Source organism: Scleropages formosus, chromosome 5 (assembly GCF_900964775.1).
Source record: "Scleropages formosus chromosome 5, fSclFor1.1, whole genome shotgun sequence".
Classification (NCBI taxonomy): domain Eukaryota; kingdom Metazoa; phylum Chordata; class Actinopteri; order Osteoglossiformes; family Osteoglossidae; genus Scleropages; species Scleropages formosus.
The window spans coordinates 13370779-13396290 of record NC_041810.1 but is presented as its reverse complement, the minus strand read 5'-3'; the positions used below and the strand labels follow the sequence as shown (position 1 = coordinate 13396290).

The 25512-nt window shown below is 44.6% G+C and overlaps 3 protein-coding genes across 3 annotated transcripts; 1 reads left to right on the top strand and 2 right to left on the bottom strand.

Annotated features, from left to right (window-relative positions):
• Positions 1-78: 78 nt before the first annotated feature.
• polr2b (RNA polymerase II subunit B) lies at positions 79-9820 on the bottom strand. Its single transcript, XM_029252105.1, has 25 exons — positions 9685-9820; positions 9312-9384; positions 8931-9081; positions 8715-8827; positions 8270-8489; positions 7912-8070; positions 7533-7697; positions 7189-7385; positions 6830-6949; positions 6544-6730; positions 6293-6436; positions 6053-6192; positions 5841-5952; positions 5451-5605; positions 4948-5146; positions 4526-4694; positions 4290-4386; positions 4084-4178; positions 3622-3872; positions 3311-3400; positions 2963-3070; positions 2762-2875; positions 2492-2652; positions 2135-2330; positions 79-1868 (listed from the first exon to the last, which is right to left on the bottom strand). Exons 1-25 carry the CDS (start codon positions 9701-9703, stop codon positions 1779-1781), a joined length of 3525 nt encoding a protein of 1174 aa, XP_029107938.1. The 5' UTR covers positions 9704-9820; the 3' UTR covers positions 79-1778.
• Positions 9821-10048: 228 nt separating this feature from the next.
• noa1 (nitric oxide associated 1) lies at positions 10049-14484 on the top strand. The gene is made up of 7 exons (XM_018759709.2): positions 10049-11385; positions 11475-11639; positions 12141-12361; positions 12767-12898; positions 13074-13190; positions 13457-13574; positions 13709-14484. The coding sequence occupies exons 1-7, from the start codon at positions 10158-10160 to the stop codon at positions 13939-13941; spliced, it is 2214 nt and encodes a 737-aa protein (XP_018615225.1). The 5' UTR covers positions 10049-10157; the 3' UTR covers positions 13942-14484.
• Positions 14485-14489: 5 nt separating this feature from the next.
• rest (RE1-silencing transcription factor) lies at positions 14490-25184 on the bottom strand. The gene is made up of 5 exons (XM_029251899.1): positions 24774-25184; positions 21172-22085; positions 20868-20951; positions 19220-20400; positions 14490-19153 (listed from the first exon to the last, which is right to left on the bottom strand). Exons 1-5 carry the CDS (start codon positions 24887-24889, stop codon positions 17849-17851), a joined length of 3600 nt encoding a protein of 1199 aa, XP_029107732.1. The 5' UTR covers positions 24890-25184; the 3' UTR covers positions 14490-17848.
• Positions 25185-25512: the final 328 nt, after the last annotated feature.

Below are 25512 nucleotides of genomic sequence, written 5' to 3'. Positions count from 1 at the left end.
AATCAGGTGATTGAGGATTTCTGTAATTGTGAAAGTCCTTTTGTTTTGTGGAAACATGTATGAGCTTCTCTTTTTATGTCTTCAGGAAGAATTATTGTGCATGGAGCTCCATTTTTTATAAGGCTGTTCAAATGAGATGCAGGGGGAAAGGAAAAGTATGTGACCAAAGCCTAATACAGATTACAATCATTGCTCGTAAAACAGGGTTAAATTGTTCTGCGGAGTCACCGTTAGGTGAATTCTTGCAGAGAGGGGGCCAAATTACTGTTATTACTTACGAAAAAAAAAATTATATGGATGAAACTGTTTGAAATATATGTGACCTACCAGAAGTATATTTTTATGCCTGACAATAGACACCACCATATTTTAAAATACATGTAACAAAACTATTATTCATGCTTTTATCTTTTAATATTTTCATTAATTCATCATCATTAATCTTTATAAATATTCAGTACTTAACCTCTTATTAGTAACAGTAGTCTATCCTGGAAGCATAGGGTATGAGGCAGGGTACTTCCTCAATGAAGATATTCTCATAGTTTGGCTCACAGATATTGATATAAAGTTGAGATCAATGCCTGTGTGTTTCACTCTGCAAACCTCATGGACACACTGCCTTTACCGGCACAGTGTAGCATTACTAAGAAATGTTTAGTGCACTTACCCTGAATTACTCCGGTAAGAATTACCCTGCTGTATATATGGGTAAGTAATTTTAAGTATCTTATTATTATAAATCAGTTTTAGAGAAGTCAGTTAAATGAATTAATAATAATATTTCTGACTCAGTTTCATATTTACCTAATTTAAGTTTGTGATTGGTTGTGACTTAATTATAGAAAATAGGATGTATGTAGTTGGTTGTGTTATGGAAGAAGCATAATATCTATATGCTTTGCAGAGTGAAAGACATAGTAGGCGGTAAATAAAACACCAGTTATAGAAGCAAAATAACTGCATGAGACAAAATGCTATACTGAATAATGAGCACATATTTCTGTAAGCCATTCTTGTGGTTTTTCACTGTTATGAGGGCTGAGTATATCGCTTTAGGCAGATGATACCTGTTTGGGCAACATGTAGTCTTACTGGTGCTTTTAGATGTATTTAACTGCTACACCATGTCAAGACAAGCAGCTTGATAAGGGGGAAGATGAGCAAGAAGAAAGAAAATCACCTCCTTAGTAGGGTGAAAGGCTTCATGTGTTTTACATATCAGAAAGTAATTTCATAACATCCTGTACGCACATTTATAATGCTCCTGAAAACAGACTAGAATGTTTACACTGCATTGTATATTGCTTTCACTAATAAATAGACAAGCAAAGCTGGCTGGAACAATGTCTTTTTTCCCCCCCAGAGATGGTTATAATGTCTCAGTTCTTCACATGTATGAAATGTAAGACTGAAATGGCTGTCTGAAGGCCTTTCCATTAACTTGGAAAATAAAAAGGTCTACTACTGCTTGTGTCACGTCACAGGAACGTGTTTAATGAAAGACTAAACATACCAATTTAAAAATCACACTTTATTCATTCATATTACAAATTAACCTAAACAGGGTCTCCATCTCTCTGCAATAGCCACATCACAAATTTAAAAGAAAATTTAAAAAAAAAAAAAAAAAATTTTTTGAAAGAATCCAACAAGCAAAGGAAAGAATGACTGCACCAGATTTTCAGCAAACCTGTTCTACCCTGCAGTCAGTGATGGGGTCAAGACTGCTTCTTCAGGACATTTAAGTTCCAACAGAGCAAGAAATGCAACTTCTCTTAACTGGTCATCATACGTGGGGCGATGCTCATAGACATCAGTTCCTGGAAGAGAAGCTTGCAGGCGTAGGGCATCCTGACCAAGGAGATCTGAAAAACAGGCAGTGAAGAAGGTGTGGTCAGCCACTGGCACTGGATTCCAGAGTCTCCTATGAGATCATAGCTTTGACCACTGGATTCCACTGGCTGTTGTTGCATGGCTGCTACAAGATCTCCCTGGTTAAAGTTTTGGAGAAGCTGCTTGACTGTGACATTGTAAAACTTAACAGGTGATACTGCAAACATGAATGCTAAGAACATCTGAAGAAGGAGGGGGGAAAAAAAAAAAAAAAAACACATCAAACTGGGCTGCGAACCTGTGTTTTGTTGCGGCAGCCCCTGCACTCGTAGGTGTGTGTGCGGGTGTTGGCAATGGCCATCAGGCCACACAGGTTGCACACATGAACCTGGTATGGATCGGAGGCCTCAAACAGCCTCTCCCGCAGGAACTGGGCAGCTCCATGAGCAATCTGACAGTCACGTTCCATCTCGCCGAAACGTAGCCCTCCATCACTGTGTGTGCACAACAGTTACCCAGAAAGCGAGTGGGATTAGTGCACAGTATAGGTGGGGGAACTCACAGCTCTTAGTCAGGATACAAATCAGGATAAAGAACAATCCACTTAAGCAAAACTCAGAGAACCACAGAAAGTTGTGGCCAATCGCCGGCTTACCGAGATCTACCCTCCATAGGCTGTCTGTTGAGGATCTGGACTGGCCCGCGGGCCCGAGAGTGGATCTTGTCATCCACCATGTGTTTCAAACGCTGGTAGTATGTGGGCCCAATGAAGATCTGTGAGGTGAGCTTACGACCCGTGAACCCGTTATATAACACCTGTGGAAGAAAGGTGGAGAAAAGTGGCACCCAGCATGTCCTCATTCATTGACAGGAGTGCAGTATGCAAAGGAAGGTAGAATTTAAGGAGGAGAGAAACTGCCTTCACCTCATTACCCCTCAGGTGATACCCATATTCAGCCAGCAGGTTAGAGACCTTCTGCACGTTCACAGCATCATTGAAAGGTGTGGCATCACCAATTTCCCCTTTGTTTGCCGATACCTTGACAGGGAAAACAAAGGGTTTTGGTGAAATATTTTTGTCTAGTAAACATTCATTGAAGGTTTTATGGGGGATATGGGACAGTACCTTGCCCTGCAGACACTCGATCAAATGGCCGACTGTCATTCGAGAAGGGATGGCATGGGGGTTAATGATGATATCAGGAGTAATTCCTTCACATGTAAAGGGCATGTCCTTTGTAGGAAAGAGGAAAAAAATTAATCAAATTGTACAAACTTGGCAAGATACTATACCCATAAAAAACAAGAGAACAGAGATTAGTTAGAAATGGGTCATATTGACACAGTATATGACTAGAGCTCACAAAAAGCTAAACACACTAAATTTCACATATATGTATCCCCTGGTGGGACACTTGGAATGCACAGTACATGCAAACCAGTCATCTGCAGCAGCTAGAACTGAAATATGCACCTCTTGCCTGTACTGGATACCACAGGTACCCTTTTGTCCATGTCGACTGGCAAACTTGTCTCCGATTTGGGGGATTCGAACTGAACGAACCTGGTGGGGGGGGGGGGGGGGATTGCAAAATAATTTAACATGGTTTTACAGCCATGGCAATTTGACAACGCTTTTCAATTCATCTAAAACATAAGAAGCAGATAATCAAAGCCATTTTTTGTGCAAAGGCTGTTGGTTTATGACCAGCTGACAACATTGCAGGTCAGTCCTGGCATCGAAAATCCTTCAGCACACCATTCAGTCTGTGTGTTGACACTCACTCTGATCTTGCAGAACTTGTACCCCTCCTGGTTGAGCGTGACCATGACCTGATCCACAATGCCAGTCTCGCTGGTACGTAGGAAAGTGCTGCAGTCTCGCTTGGTATAGCGTTTGTTTGTACTATCCAGCTCATCATCATTTTCTGGAAGTGTCACAGTCTTCCCGATGATGACATCCTCACCAGACACGCGCACACCTGGTGCGATGAGCCCATCGTCATCTAGCTTGTCGTAGATGGCATGTCGCATTCCTGGAAGACAGCACTAGAAGTATTAAGTTCTCCATATGTGTGTTGGTGTCCTGAAAGTTCTAAACAGTTCAGTTTTAAGTTCATTAACCAGAGAAAGGCAAAAGGTCTTGATTTACAGTTCATGTTGTAAACTGTTTTGTCATGCTACAAGATTAATCTTGTATGACTTCTTTTTAATAAATACAGATGTTTCAGAACACAACTGACTCACCCTGACAAGTCTCACGTGAGGGTTTTTCAAATATCTCCTCCTGATCAAAGCCTTTCTTAGATTCCTGTTCTTTATATGATCTGTAGAACACAGACCTGGAAGCAGATGTCAAAACTTAAAATTACTGAGCAGAAAAAGATTATACAAAATCTATGTGCATGCTGCCTAGACTCAAGTTTCACCACTTCGCACTGAGGGGAGCTCACCTGAAAAATCCACGGTCCACAGCAGAGCGGTTCATGATAACAGAGTCCTCCTGATTGTACCCAGTGTATGATGCAATTGCCACAATGGAATTGATGCCTAGATATGGACCAAAAACACCAAAACTGTAAAACTTAATCCCAGTAAGCTGCTTTGGGCAATACCATCTGTAGGTATGGATTGTGTTCCACAATGAGGAGAGACGGTGAACCACAATTCAGCACATTGCATCCCTTACCTGCTGGCAACTCTCGGAATCGCAAGTATTCCATGGAGCGCGTGGTCACCAGGGGCTTTTGGGGGTAGTAAAGCACATGGGCCAGGGTGTCCATGCGTACGTGGAAGTTGGTGATGTACACCCCCATAGCTTGTTTACCCATAGCTGACTGGTATGTGTTTCTGGGTGACTGAAAGAAGGACCATCTATTTAGTTTGTACTGTGCCACCTAGTCAACCCTTACAACAGCAAAAAGGTCTAACAGTTATCACGAAAGAGCACCAATCCACAAAACCCACAGTACCTCTTCGCTATGGAAGCAGTATAAGAGAAAATACAAAAAGTTTCTCCTTCCAGTTTTTGCTTTAAGGCTCTACTGAAATCAGCATATAAAAGAAAAAGAGGCTGACTGTACCTGACCACATGGTAAAAGCAAAATGTACCTGATTGTGATCAGGGAAAGGAATGATGGAAGCACAGACACCCAAAATCATGGAAGGGTGAATCTCACAGTGGGTGTATGTGGAACAATAGGCCACACCCTTCTCCTGCAGGTCATCTGGGGTCATGGCCAGCATCACAGTCTCCTCCTCTAGTGTGTCAATGTACTCCACCACCCCACTGGCCACCAGATCTTGCCAACTGTAACCAGTGGGAAGAGAAAAAGAAAAAAATCCTCATATTTAACAAGTTAACTAAGCCATTCAAACACTTATTAAAAAAGTACACTTTTCAGTCTTCTCACATTCAGATAAACTTTGATTTATACCCATCATATCTTCTTTCACATCGATAACTTCAATTAAGGTTTTAAAAGGGTCTTTCTGTGAGGCAAAAATCTAATTTCTTCATACAATAACTACATCAATGCGTACTACTTTGGATATGAGAATGTCCAGATCACTGTTGAGACCAACTCTCATAAGAGGAAAAAAAACCTTCACACCTGTAGTTGTTGTACTCCCTTTCCTTCAGCTGGTCGATGTGCCGCCTCTTCAGCAGTAGCTTTTGCTTCTCCACAATCAACAGAGGGCGGCAGATCCTCCCAGCGTCTGTATAGATCCGGATCTCTCTCTCCCTGATGTCTCGGATCATCGACACCTGGGACAAAGAAGGGAAAGAGTTACGCACCAAGAACCGTCTGACTCCCACTGGCTTAGTCCTTGTACAAAGGCGGTGGAAAAGTTCCAGCCCTCCCCTTCCCTTGTATGTTGACCTATTTTCCACCCAAGTAAGTATTCAATGAGCGAAGATTACAGTGAAATTACACAGTAATGTTTCTGCGGTGCATACTGAAATACAGTGAAAGGTTAAGAGTGAAAAGGCAGAGTTATACCTCAGACACAATGATGTCCATCTGCCTCCTCAACTTCCTCAGTGTATTCATCAACTGTTCTGGGTCCTTGTGGATCCCCACCCAGCAGCCATTAACAAAAATCTTGGTGGCACTGTTAAGGACAAAATGAAATTGCCACTTTTTACATTTGAGCTCAGATACATGTGGTCTATGCACAGCTGCTGCCCTCTGCTGGTCAACCCTCTACTCACTCTGCAATGGCTGCAGGAGAAATTTCCTCCAGATTCTCCATGCTCCACTCTTCTAAGAACTCCAATATGGGGGATGGCTGAGAGCCAACGGAAATATACGCCATGAGTGCCAGGTTCTTCACCAACCCGACAGCATGACCCTAGAGAACACAGAAAGCACCATAAAATGTCACCAAAATAAACACCATCTCCCTCAGATCAAAGTGTCCCACAACTGTAGAGTCAGTTTTGTCAGCACACCTCAGGGGTCTCTGCGGGACACACCATGCCCCACAGTGTGTTGTGCAGCTGCCTGGGTTTTGCCAGTTTGCCGTCTCTTCCAATGGGGGAGTTGACTCGCCGCAGGTGGGAGAGTGTAGAGGCAAAGGTCAAGCGGTTCAATACCTGCAGAAGAAGACAACAGGGACTTCCAACAAAGAGGCATGACAACTATATACACATTTCAAATTATGGGTGCACAATGTTGCTCTCTCTGCAGTCAGAGGTGGTACCTGTGACACCCCAGCTCTGGCCTGATGAGCCTTCTTAACGTCTCCCCAGTTCCCAGTAGCAAGTGAGTACTTCAGCCCATCAGAAATTATGCGCGTCTTGATGGCCAACTCCAAATTGAAATCTTTCCCTCTGTCAATGAACTTCTGGGCATATATTCTAATCTCCTTCAACAGATTTTTAAACATTCTGAAAAAAGTATGGAAATTAATAGTCAGTCACAAATTCAATTTTTACCCTTAAGCTGCAGTCAGCATGGATTTGTTAGGGACAGTTGGTAGCTCTTACCCACGGAACAAGAAGGCCAGCAGAGGACCAGCCAGGTCAAGCCTCTTGTTACCATAGTGATCCCTGTCATCTAGTTCTCGTCTGCCCAGAGCAGCCAGAAGGAGTCTGTGTACCATGTAGCTAAGCAGCAACACACAGAAAGTACAATAATGTTAACACTGACTGCATACACATATTGCAAATATATTAACTTTGTGAAATGCAAAAGTGCATGAAATATGACTTCAAGCAATTTATATTTAAAAAAAAAAAAAAAAAAGTTTCTTAGTTTAGTTTCAAGGATTCTTTCTACTAAAAGTCACTGGCAAGGCAAGGAATGTACCAGAGGTGATACTGGAACCACCAGCAGCCCAGCTTACCCCAAAAAGTAGGCCTTCTTAGTCTCACAGAAATCACTGACCCCCACATGGGGCAGCACCTCCTTTTGCAACACCTCTTTGGCATACTTGATTCTCTTCTCCTTGGTAACACCTGGCTTGGCACCTCTTGATCCAATGAAGTTTAATGCCACATTCTGCTCTTGAATCACAAAGGCTTCATCCAAAGAAGGCTTCACCTGGTGCATAAAATAACATTGCCAAGGTAGAGTAGATGTCCAAACAAGGACAAATTCCAAGAAATTCATATTTAAATCAAACATGACTTGTTTACTACTCAGTGAGTAAAACTGGGAAAGGCTGACTAACAAAGAGGTGGTACGTACCATTTCCATCATCTCAGGGTCATCAAAGTCATAGATTATGTGTTCGAGAATGTCTCTGTCAGACACAAAGCCCAGAGCACGAAACACAATGATGATGGGGACTTCCTGCCTAATGTAGGGGAGTGTGGAGACAATCCTTTGGCCAATAGCACTCTTTTTCACCCCCTGGGAAGCAGAAAAAGAGCCAGTGGACTCTGTTAAGCCATGAAACAAAGCTACTTTACGCTACACGTATGAATTTAAGAGCTCAAATGTCAGTATCATAAACTGGAAACTTCTTTAATCAAAGATGTTTTTTTTTTAACCCACAGCCTTAATGCAAAAAGTCAAAAAGCTTCTTAATTTACCATTAACATGCTTTACAGGGCACTACTCTTACCTGTCCACCCCTGGCCATCATGCTGACCCAGATTGAGCTGGTGGGACGAGATGAGTTCTCCAGGCAGGAGCGACACTCGGCCGTGTATGCATACTTGGAGTCCTTCTTGGCAAACACATACACTGTGTTTGTAGCCATCTTCTCCTGAGCAATGAGCACCTAAAATCCCCAAGGAGATGGAACCAAAAGTTAAGGCTATTTAACATGTAGTATGTAGTGAAAACAACCTTAGTATGTTAGTGTAAACTCTAGACCTAAGCATTACATTTCTGTTTATTCATTTAGCAGACGCTTTATCCAAAGCAACATACATCTTATAGAAAATACAATGTGTGCATTACATTAGCAGCAGTCCCACCTTCTCTGAGCCATTGATGATAAAGTAACCCCCAGGGTCCAGAGGACACTCATTCAGCTCACAAAGATCACGATCTGTCAGACCACTCAGCAGGCAGTATGTGGAGCGAAGCATGATGGGAATTTTGCCAATGAAGGTTTTCTGGTGCTGTGTCTGCAGTTGCTCCTCCCCCTCTTTGATGATAGTTTTGGTGATATCCACATACAGTGGGGCAGAGTACCTGTTCTCCAGATTGAAATGGGTGTGAACCAAACCACCAAAATTATCTGCTTCCAGTTTAAATTTAAAAAAAAAAAAAAAAAAAAAAAAAAAAAAAAAAAAAAAAAGTGCCAGTCAGCACAGCCAAAGAACTCCAATTCAAATTACTCAATTTGACAGGCCCTTTTACAACCTTAAAAACACATGGAAACAACCGAGAGCAAGATGTACGGTGACTCAAACTTACGTTAGATTTCGGAGTCGGGCTTCATTGGGCATCATGGGTGACGGTGCCCCATCTCTCTCCCAGTGGGTGGGTTTAGACAGGTAGATCTGTTCAAACTTCAACAGGTATCTTGGCTGAAGAATCCCACAAAAATTTGACAACGTTAATACATTTATATGTAGCGGAGGCCGCATAGGTTTATTTCTTTTCTCCTCTTTCGGCTCTAGCAATACTGACCGGCTCCTCCACCTCCCCTGAGGTGTGCTGGGCCTCTGCCTGGAGATCGATGGGAGGGGCATCCTCTACAATCCTCTGCACGGACATCTGAATGAACTCATCAAAAGAATCCAGCTGCTGACGCACAAGACCCTTCTCATCAAAGTAAGAGCTGAGAGAAGGAAAAGAACCAGGCCACTTGTCAAAATAACAGTAAACTCCAAAGATCCTAACACACATTCGCTGTGGTTAATAGCAGCAATACTCAGGTGGCTATGAAGATTACTTACAAATGGTACTGCACAAGAACAGCAAAAAAAAAAGCATCCAGGAAAAACACAATTGACTTCAAAGCTACGCAGCAAATAGTTCTGAATAATTAAGTTAATTAAATCCCATTACCTGATAACAATCCAGCAGGCTTCCTGCCACAAATCAGGGGTGATTTCATCATCATCCTCATCATATTGGATGTCTGAAGAAGAGTTGGCGTACAGAGACAGTTCAACAACACATTACATAAATTTATTATTTATTTAGTCATTTTTTTATAAACGGGCTCAACTTAGTTCCCTCTATCGAAAGTGAACTCAGAGATTTATTCGGCATTAACCCGTGCAATACACTGCAATCATGCTGATGATGTGACACATCTCACAGATTCTCAGGCTGCCAGTACACTTGACTTAACCTGATACGCTGCGTACTTTCTGCCAGGCGCCACCGTCAGTCACTCTCTACATTCTCCACAAACGAAAACACCATGAAAACTCACCTTCATCTTGGTCATACATGATACTTCCTGAATTACTCCCTAAAAAAATTAAATAAAGGCTAAGGCAAGAGCGCTCTTTTCTTTGATAACAGCTTTATTATTGTGCGCAGTTCACAACACCGGCAACGCACAGAGGACCGCGCCGCGCACTGAGCATTGCGTCACTTCCGCTAATTGTACCGCTCTAAAATTTACATACATCATTTCTCATTTAAAAATAAAATCATGAGTCTTAATATTTGTTTTATCTCATTCAGAAATAATTGAGTTGTTGTTATATAATAAATATTCCAAATCATGATGTGTATCACTCGCGAACTCAAACTGACACTTACGTCATTTCCGACAGCGCGGTCGTCGTCCAGAATGGACACATGGGAGGTGTCGCTCATGTGCACTTGCTCTTATTGTTTCTTACTACTAGGTATTCTTTGTTTCCATTTTAAATAGGTGAAGGACCGCTGTTTGTGACCATGCAGAGGTTGTTCTCTGTGACTGTGAGAAGGCTTTCTACCGTCAGTTCCTCTCTGCCCTGCTGTTGTTTGACAGGACAGGGGGGACTCGGCAATGCTAGTGGGGTTATGACGAAGAGCTCATCTGCCGTCTGTGGAAGGAAAACAAACTGGTCATCTGTGCGTGATGTTGGTTGGATGGCAAGACAACGGTTTTACTGTGCTGCCCGTGGTAGGCAGGGGACGGCTGGGAGGTCCTCGGAGAGGTACGCTTGGATTGAACCCCAGGTGGAGGAGGAGTTTGTGTTTCTGGATCTCTCAGAACCAGCTGACGCCAAGGCTATGGAGGTCCCCACGGGGCCCCCTGCACAGGTTGATCCTGTGATGACTGTGGAGAGACAGATGGAGAGAAGGGTCCCAAAGAAATCCAGCACTGAGATGGCGCACAGGGTGCTGGAGCTGCAGGTCGAGTCCATCAGGGAGGTACTGGCAGAAGAGCCTGACATTGAATTCCACGATTCGGGGTACACGTCTGTCAGGAAAGCCGGCGCTCGCGTGCCGCACAGGGTGTACGGCACCCCTGACACGGAGGTCCCCTTCAGCTCCACCTGCTGCTCTGGATGTGGTGCAGTGATGCACTGTGTAGACCCTCATCTGCCCGGGTATCTCCCCAGCGAGAAGTACAAATCTTTAACAGAGGAAGGCACTCTGCATAAGGCGATCTGTCAACGCTGCTACCTACTAGTGCATCACCAGAAGGCCCTCAGCATCCAGATGTCAAAAGAGGAGTATCGTAATATTGTCAAAGGGATACACAACAAGAAGGCTTTGGTCCTCTTCATTGTGGACCTCCTGGATGTTCCAGATTCCATCATTCCGGACCTGCTAGATTTGGTGGGAAAAAACAAACACATAGTAGTGTTGGGGAATAAAATAGACTTGCTGCCTGGAGATTCCAGCAGCTATTTAAAGCGAATTAAAAGTCAGCTCTTGCAGTACTGCACGGATGTGGGCATTTCCCCCAGCAGTGGCATCAAAGACGTTCACCTCATGAGTGCCAAAACGGGCTACGGCATCGAGAATCTCATCTCAAGCCTCCAGTCCTCCTGGAGGTACAAAGGGGACGTGTATTTGGTGGGAACAGCGAATGCAGGGAAATCCACGCTGTTCAACACTTTATTGGAATCGGACTATTGCAAATCCAAAGCCTCGGATGTGATCCACAAAGCCACAATATCACCGTGGCCAGGTAAGTGTCATGATTCTGGAGATGTCTGTAACTATTAATAATTTCTACATACTGTGCATTTACAAAGGATCTTCTTGTTATTTTACAAGGAACCACGCTGAACCTGCTGAAATTTCCCATCATCAACCCCACACCCCACCGAATGTTCCGGAGGCAGGAGAGGCTGCAGAGTATCGCTTCTCAGACAGAGGAGGGCATGAGCCCTGAGGAGCTGAACAGGATTCGGCGCAACAGCAAGCAGGGATACTTAGTTGGTGGGTGCGAAGATGAAGCACAGGGCGCAAACACGAACCAACCCTGAGGAACGGTAGTCATGCTTTACAAAGGAAGGGGACTATTTGAAATGGTTATGATTGTCAGTGGGTCACAGGCACAAGCAGAATTGTGGTTAAAAGGTCGTTGACTTTTTATTTGAATGAATTGAATGCTATACGGGGGTGCAGTGGCGCAGTGGGTTGGATCGGGTCCTGCTCTCTAGTGGGTCTGGGGTTCGAGTCCTGCTTGGGGTACCATGCGATGGACTGGCGCCCAGTCCTGGGTGTGTCCCCTCCCCCTCCGGCCTTACACCCTGTGTTGCCGGGTTAGGCTCCGGCTCCCCGCGACCCCGTATGGGACAAGCGGTTCAGAAAGTGTGTGTGTGTGTGTGTGTGTGTGTGTGTGTGTGAATGCTATACCGTACACTACAGCTGTTGGTTTGTTTGGTAACATCTTGGCTGAAAGCTCATTGTTACTCAGTTTGATGTGTCCTCTTTCAGGTCACGTAGGCAGAACCTTCCGGCAGGATACTCAGCTACGCAGGATTTCAGACGTGGTGGATTTTGATCCGGATGAGCTCAGTTTTGAAGCAAAGGAAGAAGGTGAGGAAAACAGGAGGAGGAGGCATTCCAAGCCAGATGAAACGGTGGAGTTCACCTATAACGAGCTTAAAGATGCCCACTGGCTCCATGACACACCAGGCATCATGAAGGAGCACGATGTAAGTCCCTACTCTGCATCCTCTGTAAGCCAGGATTATGATTTGTCAATAAATCTGCTAAAATTCTCTGATCCACTTTCTACTCATCACAAATAAACTGGTCTACTGAGGCTGTCCAGCAGCAGTATACCTCAAAGCTCAAAGAGCTGTGTTCACTGGTATCCAGGTATGTTTCACTCCGAACTGTAAACTTGCTGACTGTGAACTTGGAATGTTTTTAATGTGTTAAATGTGCTAACAAACATTTCTTGTGGTCTCTGTGAATAAAAGAGCATGTTATTCTTGAAGATATTAATATGGCTCATATGTTACATCTATAGAGATATACCGTGAGGTTGGGGTTAGCGCCGATGTCATTTGTCCAGTTGACTCTATTTATGGTGATTGCGCTGATTTCGGTCCCAGATCCTCAGTCTCCTGACAGAACAGGAGCTCAAGATGGTGGTGCCAAACAATGCTATTGTGCCAAGGACCTTTGTGCTGAAGCCTGGCATGGTGCTCTTCCTGGGAGCTCTGGGAAGGATTGATTACCTGGAGGTAAGGGCACAGTGGAGGACAGTTATAACTTCATTCGATGTGTGTATTTAGTTTTTAATACTTGTGCGGAAGAAGTTGGTTGATTAGTAGGCTCTTTCATTCAATCTTCCTATCTTTTTTCTAGCACATGCAACATTTACATTGGTGATAGTTATGTTTTGTAACTTTGTTTCAGGGGGAGAGGTCCTGTTGGTTTTCAGTCGTTGTCTCCAATCTCATCCCAGTGCACATCACCAGTCTGGACAAAGCTGATGAGATCTATAGCAAGCATGCTGGGAAAACTCTGCTAAGGGTAAGAGAATACAAAGAATTTAGGAAATCAGCCTAAGCAATGAAAGGATTGAAGCAGCATACCTTAATTTGTGTAGCCTTGTTACGGTTCTTTTTCGGTTGAGATCTTTAATGGATCATTTATTATTGCAGCCACTGGAAATTAATGCTTGCTGTTGTGTTCTGTGTATGGATCATTGAACTGTTCAGCTGTCAGTCTCATATGACACCCACTTTACTATATCATGGACCTTATTGCTTTCTGTGATGGGTGCTCCCTGTTGCCAGGTGCCATCCGGTGGGGAGGAACGGATGAAGGATTTCCCACCGCTCATTCCACAAGACTTTGAGCTAAATGGTCTTGGAGATTATGAAGCTGTGGCTGATGTCAAGTTCTCCTCTGCAGGTAAATATTTTCTACCAAATGAAATGACAGAGGACTAGCGTGAAGACTACCCTCAGTGTGTGTCGATAAGGTGCCACGGGTGACTTCATGGGTCGCCACATATCACCTTTGGTTGTCATCTTTGTGCTCTGTAGGCTGGGTGGCAGTGACCGCCCAGGATGGCAGCCAGCTCCGCATCCGGGTCCATGCACCCCAGGGGGCGGGGCTCTCGCTCAGAGTGCCCCCGTTGCTCCCTCACATCATTAACGTGAAAGGAGAACGCATCCGCAAGAGTCCAGCCTACAAGCCAAAGAGACCCCCAGCCCTGGTGGACAATAGCTTGTCTGTGAAGGGGGCACAGCGGCTAAATCTTAGGAAGCGCAAGTAGCTACTCGTTGGTTTCAACCTGAAACGAAGCCAGTGCTTTTCACACCTCCGGTTCTCACCACCTTGAGCGATGTCAAACTAGCACCTGGCCAGCGTTCTACAAGTGGTTCTAATAATTAACATGGTTGTTACCTCCAGTGTGAACTGTTGCCTGGCGAGACATTGTGGCCGCTTAAGGGTGAAAGTGCCATGTAATCGCTGCAATCACTTGTTGCAGGAAGGAATGTTTACTACATGACCATAGACACCCTTGGGTTTTTAGGTTAAGACGTTCTTTTGCATCTGTGAAAATAAATTCCAAGGTTTGATAATATCTGAGGATATTTAATTTGCTGTGGAAGTATTTTGAAGACCTACACAGGAATCTGTAGAAAAATGCACTCTGATGAATCCATTGTAATGTGTGCAGGTAGAAGTGCAGTATTTCATAAATCTAGGACTAAATTAAAAGACAGCTAGCTGTCTGTGACAGGAAAACCAGTTCACATTAATTTGAATTTGACAGAATAGCAATATTTATACAAAATCACATCTAGGCGAATGCTTTTCCCCTTACAATTTATGCAAAAATTTAAGTTATAAAGAAACTATTAAATACAGATTCTTCAAGTAGTATACTTATGGCAGTATGAAGTTTCAAAGGACTTTCAAAGAAGCAAAAATGCATGATAAACAAATGTTTTATTTGAAAAAACTAAGTTTTATCTACATAAGAAATGCAGGAAGAAACAAAATGAAAACTCACACCACCTTGAATTCTTTGTTGAATTCCACAGTATAATAATTTCTAACCAATAATTATGCAAATACAATTCCCATAACCCCATAAGAAAGTTGTAACTGACCACAAACCAATGTAACCGTATTTCTATTTTCAAAGAAGGGCTGGGATATAGTTTTGTTACACACAGAAGACTGTAAATGGCAAAAGGACAAGTATAGTTGATTACATTAATATAAGGCTAAATACACAGAAAACATTTGAGATACAAGAAAAAATGAGACTAAGGCAAATGTGCATGAGTGGAAACATTTACAATTGGGGGAAAGCAAGCATGTATTGTCACATGACAGACTGAACCATTCATAGAAGCATTTTCCACTTCTGGTCCAAGAAAACCATTATCAGTGCTGTGCTGCAGTTGCTGAGCATGTCCTTAACTAGCTTTATTGATTATGTCCACTTAATACTTTACGGTTGGCCTGCTGAATAAAGGAATACTTTACAGGAACTTACTCATTTATGTTTAAAAATTAAATTCATCACTTAGAAATTACATATTAGCAACTGAATGACTAAGCAGTTCAGATTATATTGTTTCCATTTTTTTCAGATAAAGGAAATGTTTAAATAAGACACCTGTAAAATTTTTCAGCATTACAAATATTTTCAAGCAACATAATATTAATTGTTGTGGGTCCATAAAGCATAAAAATTGAACAGGACTTGAATGGTGTGATCAATTCAAACAGCAGTTCAGTCATGACTAGTTCATTAAAATCAGCACATGCAGCAATCTCCAAGATGAGCACTATGGAGGATACATCTTTGCATGGGATCAAAAATGCACACAGCAGAGCACATATCACTAATCCAACTCCGCCTGAGTGCAGTTCCTCCAACAAACGACAACCCTTAAAGTCCCTTGGCCTTTCACTTTGGTATAACCCCAAAAAGACAATATTGCACTGAGCTGAGGAGCATGTCTGTATGCGTTTGGGCGGTTTTCAGAAATGAAGGCTGTGACTGGAAATTATGCGAGAGGCTGAGGGGGTCAGAGGGCCTTTCTCGTTTGCTATTCAATTATTACGGAAAATGCTGAGTTTTCAACATCTCATATCAGATCGACAGTACAGCACACGGTTCAGTCCCCTCCAGCCAAACATTTTCCCTTCCCATCCTACACGCTCCACCTGTAACAGGTGCTAGCAAGCCTGAAACATCCATCTTGCAGTGGCACAGCAGCAAATCTGCACAAATAAAGGCTGCACTCTGTTAGCCGAGCTATACCGATAGTCCCATTGAGCAGAAAACAGCATTTGAGCCTTGTGAGGAAGGGGGTCTGCACTTGCACCACATCCCTCGCGGACAGTCCTCTTACTTAGCGAAGGATCAAGTTTCAGTAGCAGTTCAACTACTGTTTATTTGCACAGTGAGCCACTGATATTCAACTATTCAGTAAGAAGGAAACCAAGACTGATTGTCAAAGGCACCAAAAAGAAAAACAAAAAGTCGTCGTATTAAATTTTTACAGAAAGTGTCCTCAATCAATATATATAAAAATGCTTTGAAAATCTTTGGGCATTTTCAATGACAGCCAAAAAAAAAAACTACTAAATGTTTCTAACACAATAATACTTTTTGATTTCTATACATTATCCTATAATTGTATGGAATTTACAGGGCACTCCATTTTCAATTTCCCAACACAGGTATTAGAACTTCAGTTTATCCTTCCGAAACACCATTTTCCAAAGCCCAGTTGAACTGTTCACTTACCCTCCCAACCACAAGTGAAAGTGCTGTATTTTTATTTGCATGACAATCATGTCTCTGAGGAGACATTTCACCAAACAAATTGTACTCCTGATTTTTTTCTTTTTTTTTTTTTTAAATTTAAGAATGCAGATAAGGCAGGGAAGTTAAAGGGGATAAATCTCAATTTAAATATAACGTATTCCAAATTCCACCATACTAGCCCCACAAAACTGATAATGAAGAAAAGAAAAAATCTTGAGTAAAGCTTTAAAATTTAAACCTTTATGCCTACAGCTGAGATACTTTGATGATGCAACGCACCAATGGTCTTATCACCAGGTCTTCTCAACAGCAACAAAGGAATTCTCTTGACTGTGAAGAGCTCTGCTAAAGGAAAGGAGGCGGAAGCAGCGCTTTCCACTAGTTGTCAGCTGAGCACGAGCCGCCTCTGAACGCACAGCACAGACACGAGACGGTCCACTGAAGAGAAACCACACAATAGGAGTGAGAGGCCCATTCTTCTCGTCCACTACTGGCAGAGGACCACCTGGGTCTGTCCAATCGAGTGCCTCTGCAGGGGCCAAGGGCGGACGCCTTCGAATCTTCGTTTGGTAGCGTCACGCTTCCTTTCCCAACGGCCTCTGCCATTGTTGCCTAAAGACGGTGACAAATGGGGAAAACCTGTTGGGGGGGGCAGTGGGCTTGGTGCCCGTTAGGCTGCTCCCGACGAAAACATGACGGACTCTTCCGTAGAACACATGCTGCCAAAAACTGCGTCCTACCCCAAATACACACAAACAGTTGGTTTTTATTTTTTAAATGATAGAAAGTCAAGCAGCTCTCCACAATGGCCATCTCCATCATCTCCATCATCTCTTACAGAATCCAGCCCAAACACTCTTGAGGCATCAGTCAAATAATGCAGGGCATTGGCAGTTGAACTGGGGAAAGAGGACAGTGCTTCTCCATAAACGGTTCCCAAGTGTTTCCTTATGCAATGGATTCAGACACCTCTGTGCAGTCATAATTTACACACCCTCCAAAGGCCTCCAGTCAACTTGGACAAAAGCCAAAACGAACTTTACAAAAGCGGAAATTCTCCATTAATAAAATGAATTAGATGACAAAATTGATCTCTGCTCAGAACTAATCATAAATGAAAAAAGTACATCCAGTGCAGATTCTCTTCATAAAGCTAATATAGTGGGGTTTTTTTAAGTGTACAACAAAGCCTTAAACTAACTAAAAAAAGTGTTAGATACCTGTGAAAAATTCAGACTTGTAGTATTTTGAACCAACCGTTCATGTAAAAAAGAAAAAAAAAAAAAAAAAACCAAAGTAAAGCAACAAAAAACTGGTGCTGGTGGTTGATGTATGAGACAAAAAATGTACAGTATGGAAGTAAAATGCACAAACACGATTATGACTGTCACTCATGCTCCTTGGTAGCGCTCTCCAGGTAATACACATTCACCAAGTGGCGGTTCAGATGCCGGCGGTACTCCACTTCCATCGGGAACGTGCGGTCGCAGAAGATGCAGGTGTGGCTTGCCAGTGGAGTGGATGGAGCCTCCGTGGGGGTCTCTGGGCCTGCCAGCTTCCCTGAGCCACTGAGCCCAGAATCATCACTGCCCTCAGACACATTGTCACTGATGTCACTGCCATCATGGCTGTGGATGCCCTCATCCTCCTCAGTGTCAGAGGGTTTATGGCCTGTCCTTGGAAGATCCAGAGGGGAGCTGGGTTCCCCACGGTCATCTTGCCCAGAGTCAGGGACTTCCTTCTGAACCTCAGTTGTGTCCTTTGGTGCACTGCTGATCTCTCTACACTGTGCCTCAGCCCTTCTGTCTTCAGCTGGAGCACCCTCTGTACTGCTCTGAGAGTTGTTTGGAGTCTCCACCTTCTCGGGACCTACTTTATTAACGGCCTTCCTAGCAGAAGCTTCCTGAGACAAGTTGGTCTGGAAGTTCTCTTCCACAGCTGTCTGGTGTTCCTCTTCCAAAGCTGCTGGATGGACCACCATTGGTGGCATCTCTTTTTCCAGCTCGTTCTCTGCAATATCTTCTACAGGGGAGGTCTTAACCTCGCTGTTATCAGACATTTCAGGTCCTGCCTCACCCAGGCTCGACTTCCTCTTGCCCTTGGCCTTCTTGCCTTTCATCTCCAGTTTGACAGGCAAGTTCAACTTTTCAGTCAGCGTATCTTTAGTAGCCTGGAAACACGTTGGTGCCTTGCGTCTGCTACGTAGACTTGTGGCCTGTGGATCTGTCTCCTCTTTTCTTCTTTTACTCTTCCGACAGCCAGAACGCTGCTCAGGGGGCTGCTGCTGCAGTTGTGATGGCTCCACACCATCTGCCTTTCTCTTCCCACCCTTTGTCAATGCTTCAGACTTATCGGGTTTTCCCGGAAGTTCCTGACTTGATGCAATATTTTGTTCAGTGCCCTGAGGGCCTCCTGCCACGTTGACTACCTTCTGTGGGGTGCTCTTGATCAGCTTCACCTTTTTGATCTTCGTTTGCATAGTCTGCTCCATCTTCTCCTTTTCAACTCTCTCCTTCTCAGCTTGATCAGTCTTCTCCTCTATTCTTTTTTTCTCAGCCATCTCTTTCTCCATCCTTTCCTTTTCAGCACTCCCCTTTTCTTGCCTCTCTTTCTCCAACTGTTGCTTTTCAGCTCTTTCCACCTTCTTTTCAGCCTGCTCTTTTTCTTCCCCCTCTTTCTCCATCCTCTCCTTTTCTTTCTTCTCTCTCTCCATCTTCTCCTTTTCAGTCCGCTCCTTTTCTTCCTTCTCTTTCTCCACCCTCAGCTTTTCAGCCTTTTCCCTTTCTTCCCTCTCTTTCTCCACCCTCTCCTTTTCTTCCCTCTCTTTCTCCATCCTCTCCTTATTGGCTTTTTCCTGTTCTTCCCTCTCTTTTTCTATCCTTTCCTTCTCCAGCCTCTCCCTTTCAGCCTTTTCTTTGTCAGCTCTCTGCACTCTCTCTTTCTTCTTCTCCACCTTTTCCTTTTCCTCTGCACTGGTCATTTTCCCTGCTATCCGTCCCCTTTTGGGTGGAGCCCTCACTTCAGCATCTTCAGCAGATCGGGTGGCTCTTGCTGCCTTCTTACGTTCTTTCTCTCTCTTCCTCTCTGCCTTGCAAGTTCCATTCTCTGCCCGCTTCCCACTGTGGTCGGGTCTATCATCTTTCCTCTGCACTTTTCCAAGACTCTTTTCCCTCCGCTCAGACCTCTCAGCTCGCATGCTCTGCTTCTCTGTGCTCTTGTCTTCCACCTGTACCTTCTCCACCTTTCCTGTGCCACCTTTATCTGTGGCTTGCTCCCCTCTCTTTGGGGTCCTCTCCTTACGCTCCTTATCAGCATTCGGCACCAAGCCAGGCTTGCTTGGTTTCTTCATTGAGAGGTTAATCGGGGTTAGATTCTGCTGGTCCTCAGAACTAGTATTCCCCTGCTTGGTAGCCTTCTTCTTTTCTTTGATCCCTGTCAACATGTATTGGGTGTTTCCATCATCTTTATAGTAAGTAGAGCTTGAGGCGGATGTAGAGCTTGAGTTGGAGATCGAGCTACAATCTGAGGTGGCACTGGACCTGGAACTGGGGGTGCTGCTGTTACTGGAGCTGGGGTTGGAAGTGGAGGTGGTGCTGGAACTGGGGTTGGAAGTAGAGGTGGATTCTGGCTTCTTCACTCGCAGCTTGACCTTAGACACATCCATGGTGATCTCGGAGCAGTCCGGATGCCGGGACTTGATGTGGTATTGTAAGTTGCACTTCTTGGAGGCAGCATAGCTGCAAACGGGGCAAAGGAATTGACGAGGGTTGATGTGGAGCTCCACATGCTTCTTATAGTTGCTGCGGTCAGCTGTCTTGTATTGGCAGTGTGGACAACTAAGGGGTTTGGGTCCATTGTGGACCTGTCTGGCATGGCGGGTCACCTCATGCTGGTTGGCAGCAAGGTAGCTGCAGGTCTCACACTTAAAGGGCCTCTCACCTGTTGAGGAAAAAAAAAGAAAGAAAGAATCTCTTAGCCTTTACCAACACAGACCAGCTTTTCATTCTTTATGACACTAATATGTCCAAGATCTCATGCAAAGGAGGTGAAATTCACAAATAATGATGGGTCACCACAGAATCACACGATACATGCAATACCTACCACTTTACCTTCTGTCTTTTTCCAAAACCAACTGCTCCATCGCATGCATTGAATTCAATAAAAAGTAATCAGTATCAGCATTACAAGCGTGTTATTTACGCTGAATCCGCATTTCTAAAACTTGTAAAAACTGGTTGGCAGCCACAGCTTTGTAAGTATGCACCTTTAGACCAAATGAAAAACTGCTTTGCATCCTATACAAGTAATGGACTATGACATGTTTTCAAATCATTGATGGTTCCTTAGTTTTTCTGTACACATTTGCTTCTCACCGAGATGCATAACCGATATGAGAGACTCACCCGAGTGTGTTCTCATGTGCCTGGTCAGGTGGGTCTTTTGAGAGCTGGAGTACTTGCAGTAAGGGCACCGAAATGGGCGCTCCCCTGCAGAGAAATAACAAACAAATTACATACTTTGTACAGTTTTCACTTATATATTTTAACAAAACCAACTTAGTGAATCTGAATATTGAAGAAATTCAGGCTATGTTTAAATAAAGCAACAGCGAAGCCCTCCGGAAAACTAAACTTGTTTATGTGTTTGTGCGCTTTGTGTTACCTAAGCATTTCTAAACCTGCTTGAAAGGCACAGCATTGTTGGTACCTGTGTGGGTTCGTATGTGCTGCACATAGTTGTTCTTGCGGTCAGAGAAGTAGCAGCACTGGGAGCAGGTGTACAGCTTGCTGGGGAAGTGGTTACGCAAGTGCTTCTTCCAGTGGTACTGGCTCACTGTGGTGTAGGTGCAGATGGTGCATTTGTAGATCCTCTGGCTCTCGCCCTCCTTGGTGTGATGTTTAAGATGGGCCACGTAGTGATCATAACGGTTGGTGTTGTAACCACAGCGATCGCAGCGAATCACACCCTTTGCACAGATGGGTGTGTCACCACCCTCGCCAGTCGCTGGCTCCTTGGCAGGCTCCTCGTCCTCAGCCCCACCGACCACCATTAGTTTCTTGGCACTATGCTTGCGAATGTGGTGGACAAATTCCTCCTCACACTCTGCCTGGTACTGGCAGGGCTTACAGTGGAAGGGTTTCTTCTTCTTTGGTGCCTCTGTAGGACGCTGAACACGTTTGCGTTTACCCCATGTTGGAGACGGGTCCCGTTCTGGAACTCCAGTTGTGTCCTCCTCTGCTTCCCTCATCTGCTCCATTTCCTCTGGCTGCTGCACTTCCACCGCTGGAACTGCCTGGCAGGGCGGGGCAGGCTGGGCCTCGGGGTAATGCACTGCAGGTTGCTCTATGTGTCCGTCATAGCCGCCAAAGCGCGGGAGGCTCTCATCTTCACTGTCGGAGTAACTGCTGCAAACCGTCTTCAGCTCCACCATCTGCTTCTCCTCCACCAGGCAATCGCAGCCATTACTCTCTGATGTCAGGGCCACATTGGCCAGCATGACCAGCTGTGGAGCAGCCAGGTCACTCACAGCCTGGCTCTCATTTCCAATAGGAACGGCTACCACAGGGGTAAACATGCCCACTCCAATTGGATACACTGTCTGGGCAGCCATGCTGGATCCACTAAGGCAAAACAGAGATGGTTGAAAGGTTTCATTACAACACTGTTACTCTCAAGAAAAAAACAAGTTATTCAATCTAGATTATATCATCGTGCTTTCTTCAACTCCTACATTTCAGTAATTAAGAAAATGCATTCTGGCTGAAAATGATACTCCAAAAAATAGCTTTTTATGAGACATTATAATACATTTAAGTCATAACATTCCTCTACCACAAAAAAGTTTTCAGACAGTGCTGCCATTCCACTGCTGGGTCTGAAATCCAGATTCTGTGGAAATGCAGGACTTCACAGCACAAAACCCACCTCTCAATACAACATCTCAACTCCTTTGGTGGAACTTCTTGTTAACAGCCTGGGCATTCCAGGTTCAAGCACCTTCTACTTCCCACTTCCCTCATATGACACTATTTTTTGACTATAAAATTTTTGCGTACTCATAATAGGAGATCAGAACAGTTAAGTTTGGTGATTTAGTGAAGAATTCTGCCTAGACCTTGAAGAAGGCCCCGGATTAGCTCTGGGTGCAAATGTCAACTACACCCTGGTCACATGACCTCCCACTGAAGTATCACTCACAGGGCTTGAAGGGCCTTCAGAAAGAATCGTCTTGCGAAGCTCAAAGACGAAACAACAATTGTTTTTTTGTGTGCCAAGGATTGCAGACAGCTGGTGATGCCGTGGTTAGACATGTATCCTTGCAATCAAAGGGTTGTATCTCCAGTTCTGCTGTAGTCCACTTGTTCAAGGTACTTACCTTGAAATGACACACTAAAAATTACACCTCTGTATAAACTGGTAAATCATTTTAAGTAGTAGATAACATTACGTAGCTTTGCAGACGTGTCAGCTAAACAAAATGCTTATTTGTTTCCCTTCACAGAATCGAATCTAAAAACATTTTAACCGATTTTCTTTAATTTTGAGGGTTTCGATCCCCCCGGACAGCAGCTGCCATTCCTCGGACAGTCTGTTTAGCAGACAACTGCTAATTGCTAACATTCCTTCACCCAATTAAAAACATACAAAAACCAGAGACAGCCCCGCATTAGCACCCTGCCATCTCCACAAAAACCATTCCGGAGCAGCGGCAGCCAAACAAGTCTGGTTTTCATACAGAAGAACATCTTCCTGATGCTGGATCAGTCCTTCTGTGGTCTGAAGCATGGTAAGATGGTCGTGCAGGAATGAGTAGAAAGAGCCCATCCAAGGCCTCTCCCAGGCGGCCTCGGGAGCAACCAAGCCAAAGATTCATAGAGCTAGCATGTTCTCCCCTCACTTGTCACGACAAAGATGACAAAATACATCTGCAAACCCATCACAATACACAATCGTGGTTGTTTTGCTATTTCGAAGCTATATATACGCACACACGTATATATTTTTAAAGACACAGATCTGCTGCAGCGGTTTTGGAATCGCAGTGCACAAAGTAAAAGATCAATTCCTTTTTCATTTTACTTACAATAACGTACAGAGTAAAATGGTTAGCCGAGCGTTCTTTCTTTAACTTAAGCAAAACCTTGAAAACTTTTATTTTATTATATATGTAATCTGCTTTAAGCATTCCTGAAGCTTAGTGACCCAGTAAAAGTCCAAGTTCTTCGGTATCACTCAAGTGCGACATCAAGTCGAATTAATTTTAATAAAATCGGATGTTTAAGTGTTTGTAAAGGGATCCTGCACTGACAGAGAACATGAGCAGTTGACTCAAAAAGTTATTTTCACTTACTGCTGAAAGTTGCCAACAACTGTCAGCTGGTTCGAGAACAGCTCCACAAGTGTCCTCCAGGCTCCATACAAAGGTGGCACTTTGCGTTGTTTAAAAAGAAGTTGTGTTGATGCATTAAGAGTACATTTTGAAGCGGAAAGTCGTGTGGTGAAGTGTGAAAGCCTCCTCTCGGGCCAGAGGAGCGCCGAGGAAGCCATGGCAGGGAAGAGTCGCGATCGGCCATTTTACACGAAGCGCCGCGCTGCTCCACTCATGGCTGCGCAGGCTGCGCAAACGGGGGCGCAGACGCGGGACACCAAGTGCGGAATGCCGCCGAGCGCGGAGCATACGCACTTCGCTGCGGAAGAAGGCACTTAAGGCCAACAGACAAAGCTAGTAACGAGTAAAAACGCAGAAAGGCGGTGACCACGGGGCTCTATGGTGCTGGAAGTGTGGGCTTCGGGACTAAACAACTGTGCAAACACCGTGCAAACTAGTATCGACGGTAAACGACGTCAAACGACGACGGTGGCCCGCGTTAGCGCTTCGTAAGTAATAATATTATCGAACAGGCTAAACTTCGTCTTGTTTAAATAGCGAGCGAAACTTTTGCAAACAACTGAAAAGTTGTTGTTTTTAAACTTTTTTTGGTGGAGACCCTGAGGGGCGCCTCGCTCGCCTCGAAGACGGAACTGCGCCGAAGTCCCTCACCGCGTTCTAGCGAACCGAGCCGAGCCCCGAGCCACCATCATCACGGCTCCGGGTCTAGGGGCGGCGCACGGCCGCGCGTGCCTTTAGCCGTGGTCCTGATCCGCGTGCTGAAATGCGGGCTGGACAGCGCCTCTCTCCACTCACAAAGCGGGGCGAAAAACACACACACACACACACACCTCCATGTTTGAAACTCTTTCGAAACTTTTTCCCGACTGACTTCATTCGCCGCGAAATCGCAGTTTTTCCACACTTCTCGAGAACTTACCGCAGAGGAATCGTGGAAACGCGCGGTGGGCTCGACGACCGGGGACTTCTTCGCGCGAAGACTTTCCGTTCCAGGAGGTGCTGGTCTCCACACCGTCCCCGTACATTCCAGCACATCAGCGTGCGTGCGTGCGCTCGCGGGGACGCGGGGACGCGCGGCCGCGGGCTTACGTCACCCCGCGCGCGCTCCTCCTCGGTCCTGCCCGAGGCCGTCGGTGGTGGGCCGCGCGTGTTTTCCGAAGGACCAGCTGCGGATACGCGCGTGTACACGACGTGGAATCGTGGCCCAGTGGCTATTATGTCAATGCGTGTGGTGTCCTAGCGTGAAAACACACGAACCGACCGCACGGCTGTCCAACGGTCCCCGTCCTGTCTTGTCCTCACTGATGCCGCCCTCAGATAATACTGAAGTGAACGAAAACAGCCGATAATTAAACTTAATCGTCAGTGAACTGTATGAAACGTTCTTATTTCAATAAAGATGACGTCTCTGGGCACACAAAGAAGTTTTAAGTGTCTGATTAATTTAGTGTTACTGATTGCTTCATTACTGAGTTATACAGGCCCTGCAGGATCATGTGATGACATCATACGTGCGTTGCTGACCAGAGGGCATTTGTTCTTGTTTTATGCAGGAAAGATATAGTCAACGACATATAAGTGACACTGAAGTCATTCAAATGCATATGAACTGTAACTGTGTTGTGAGTATGATTTGAATGAGACAAGAGCTGCAGAAT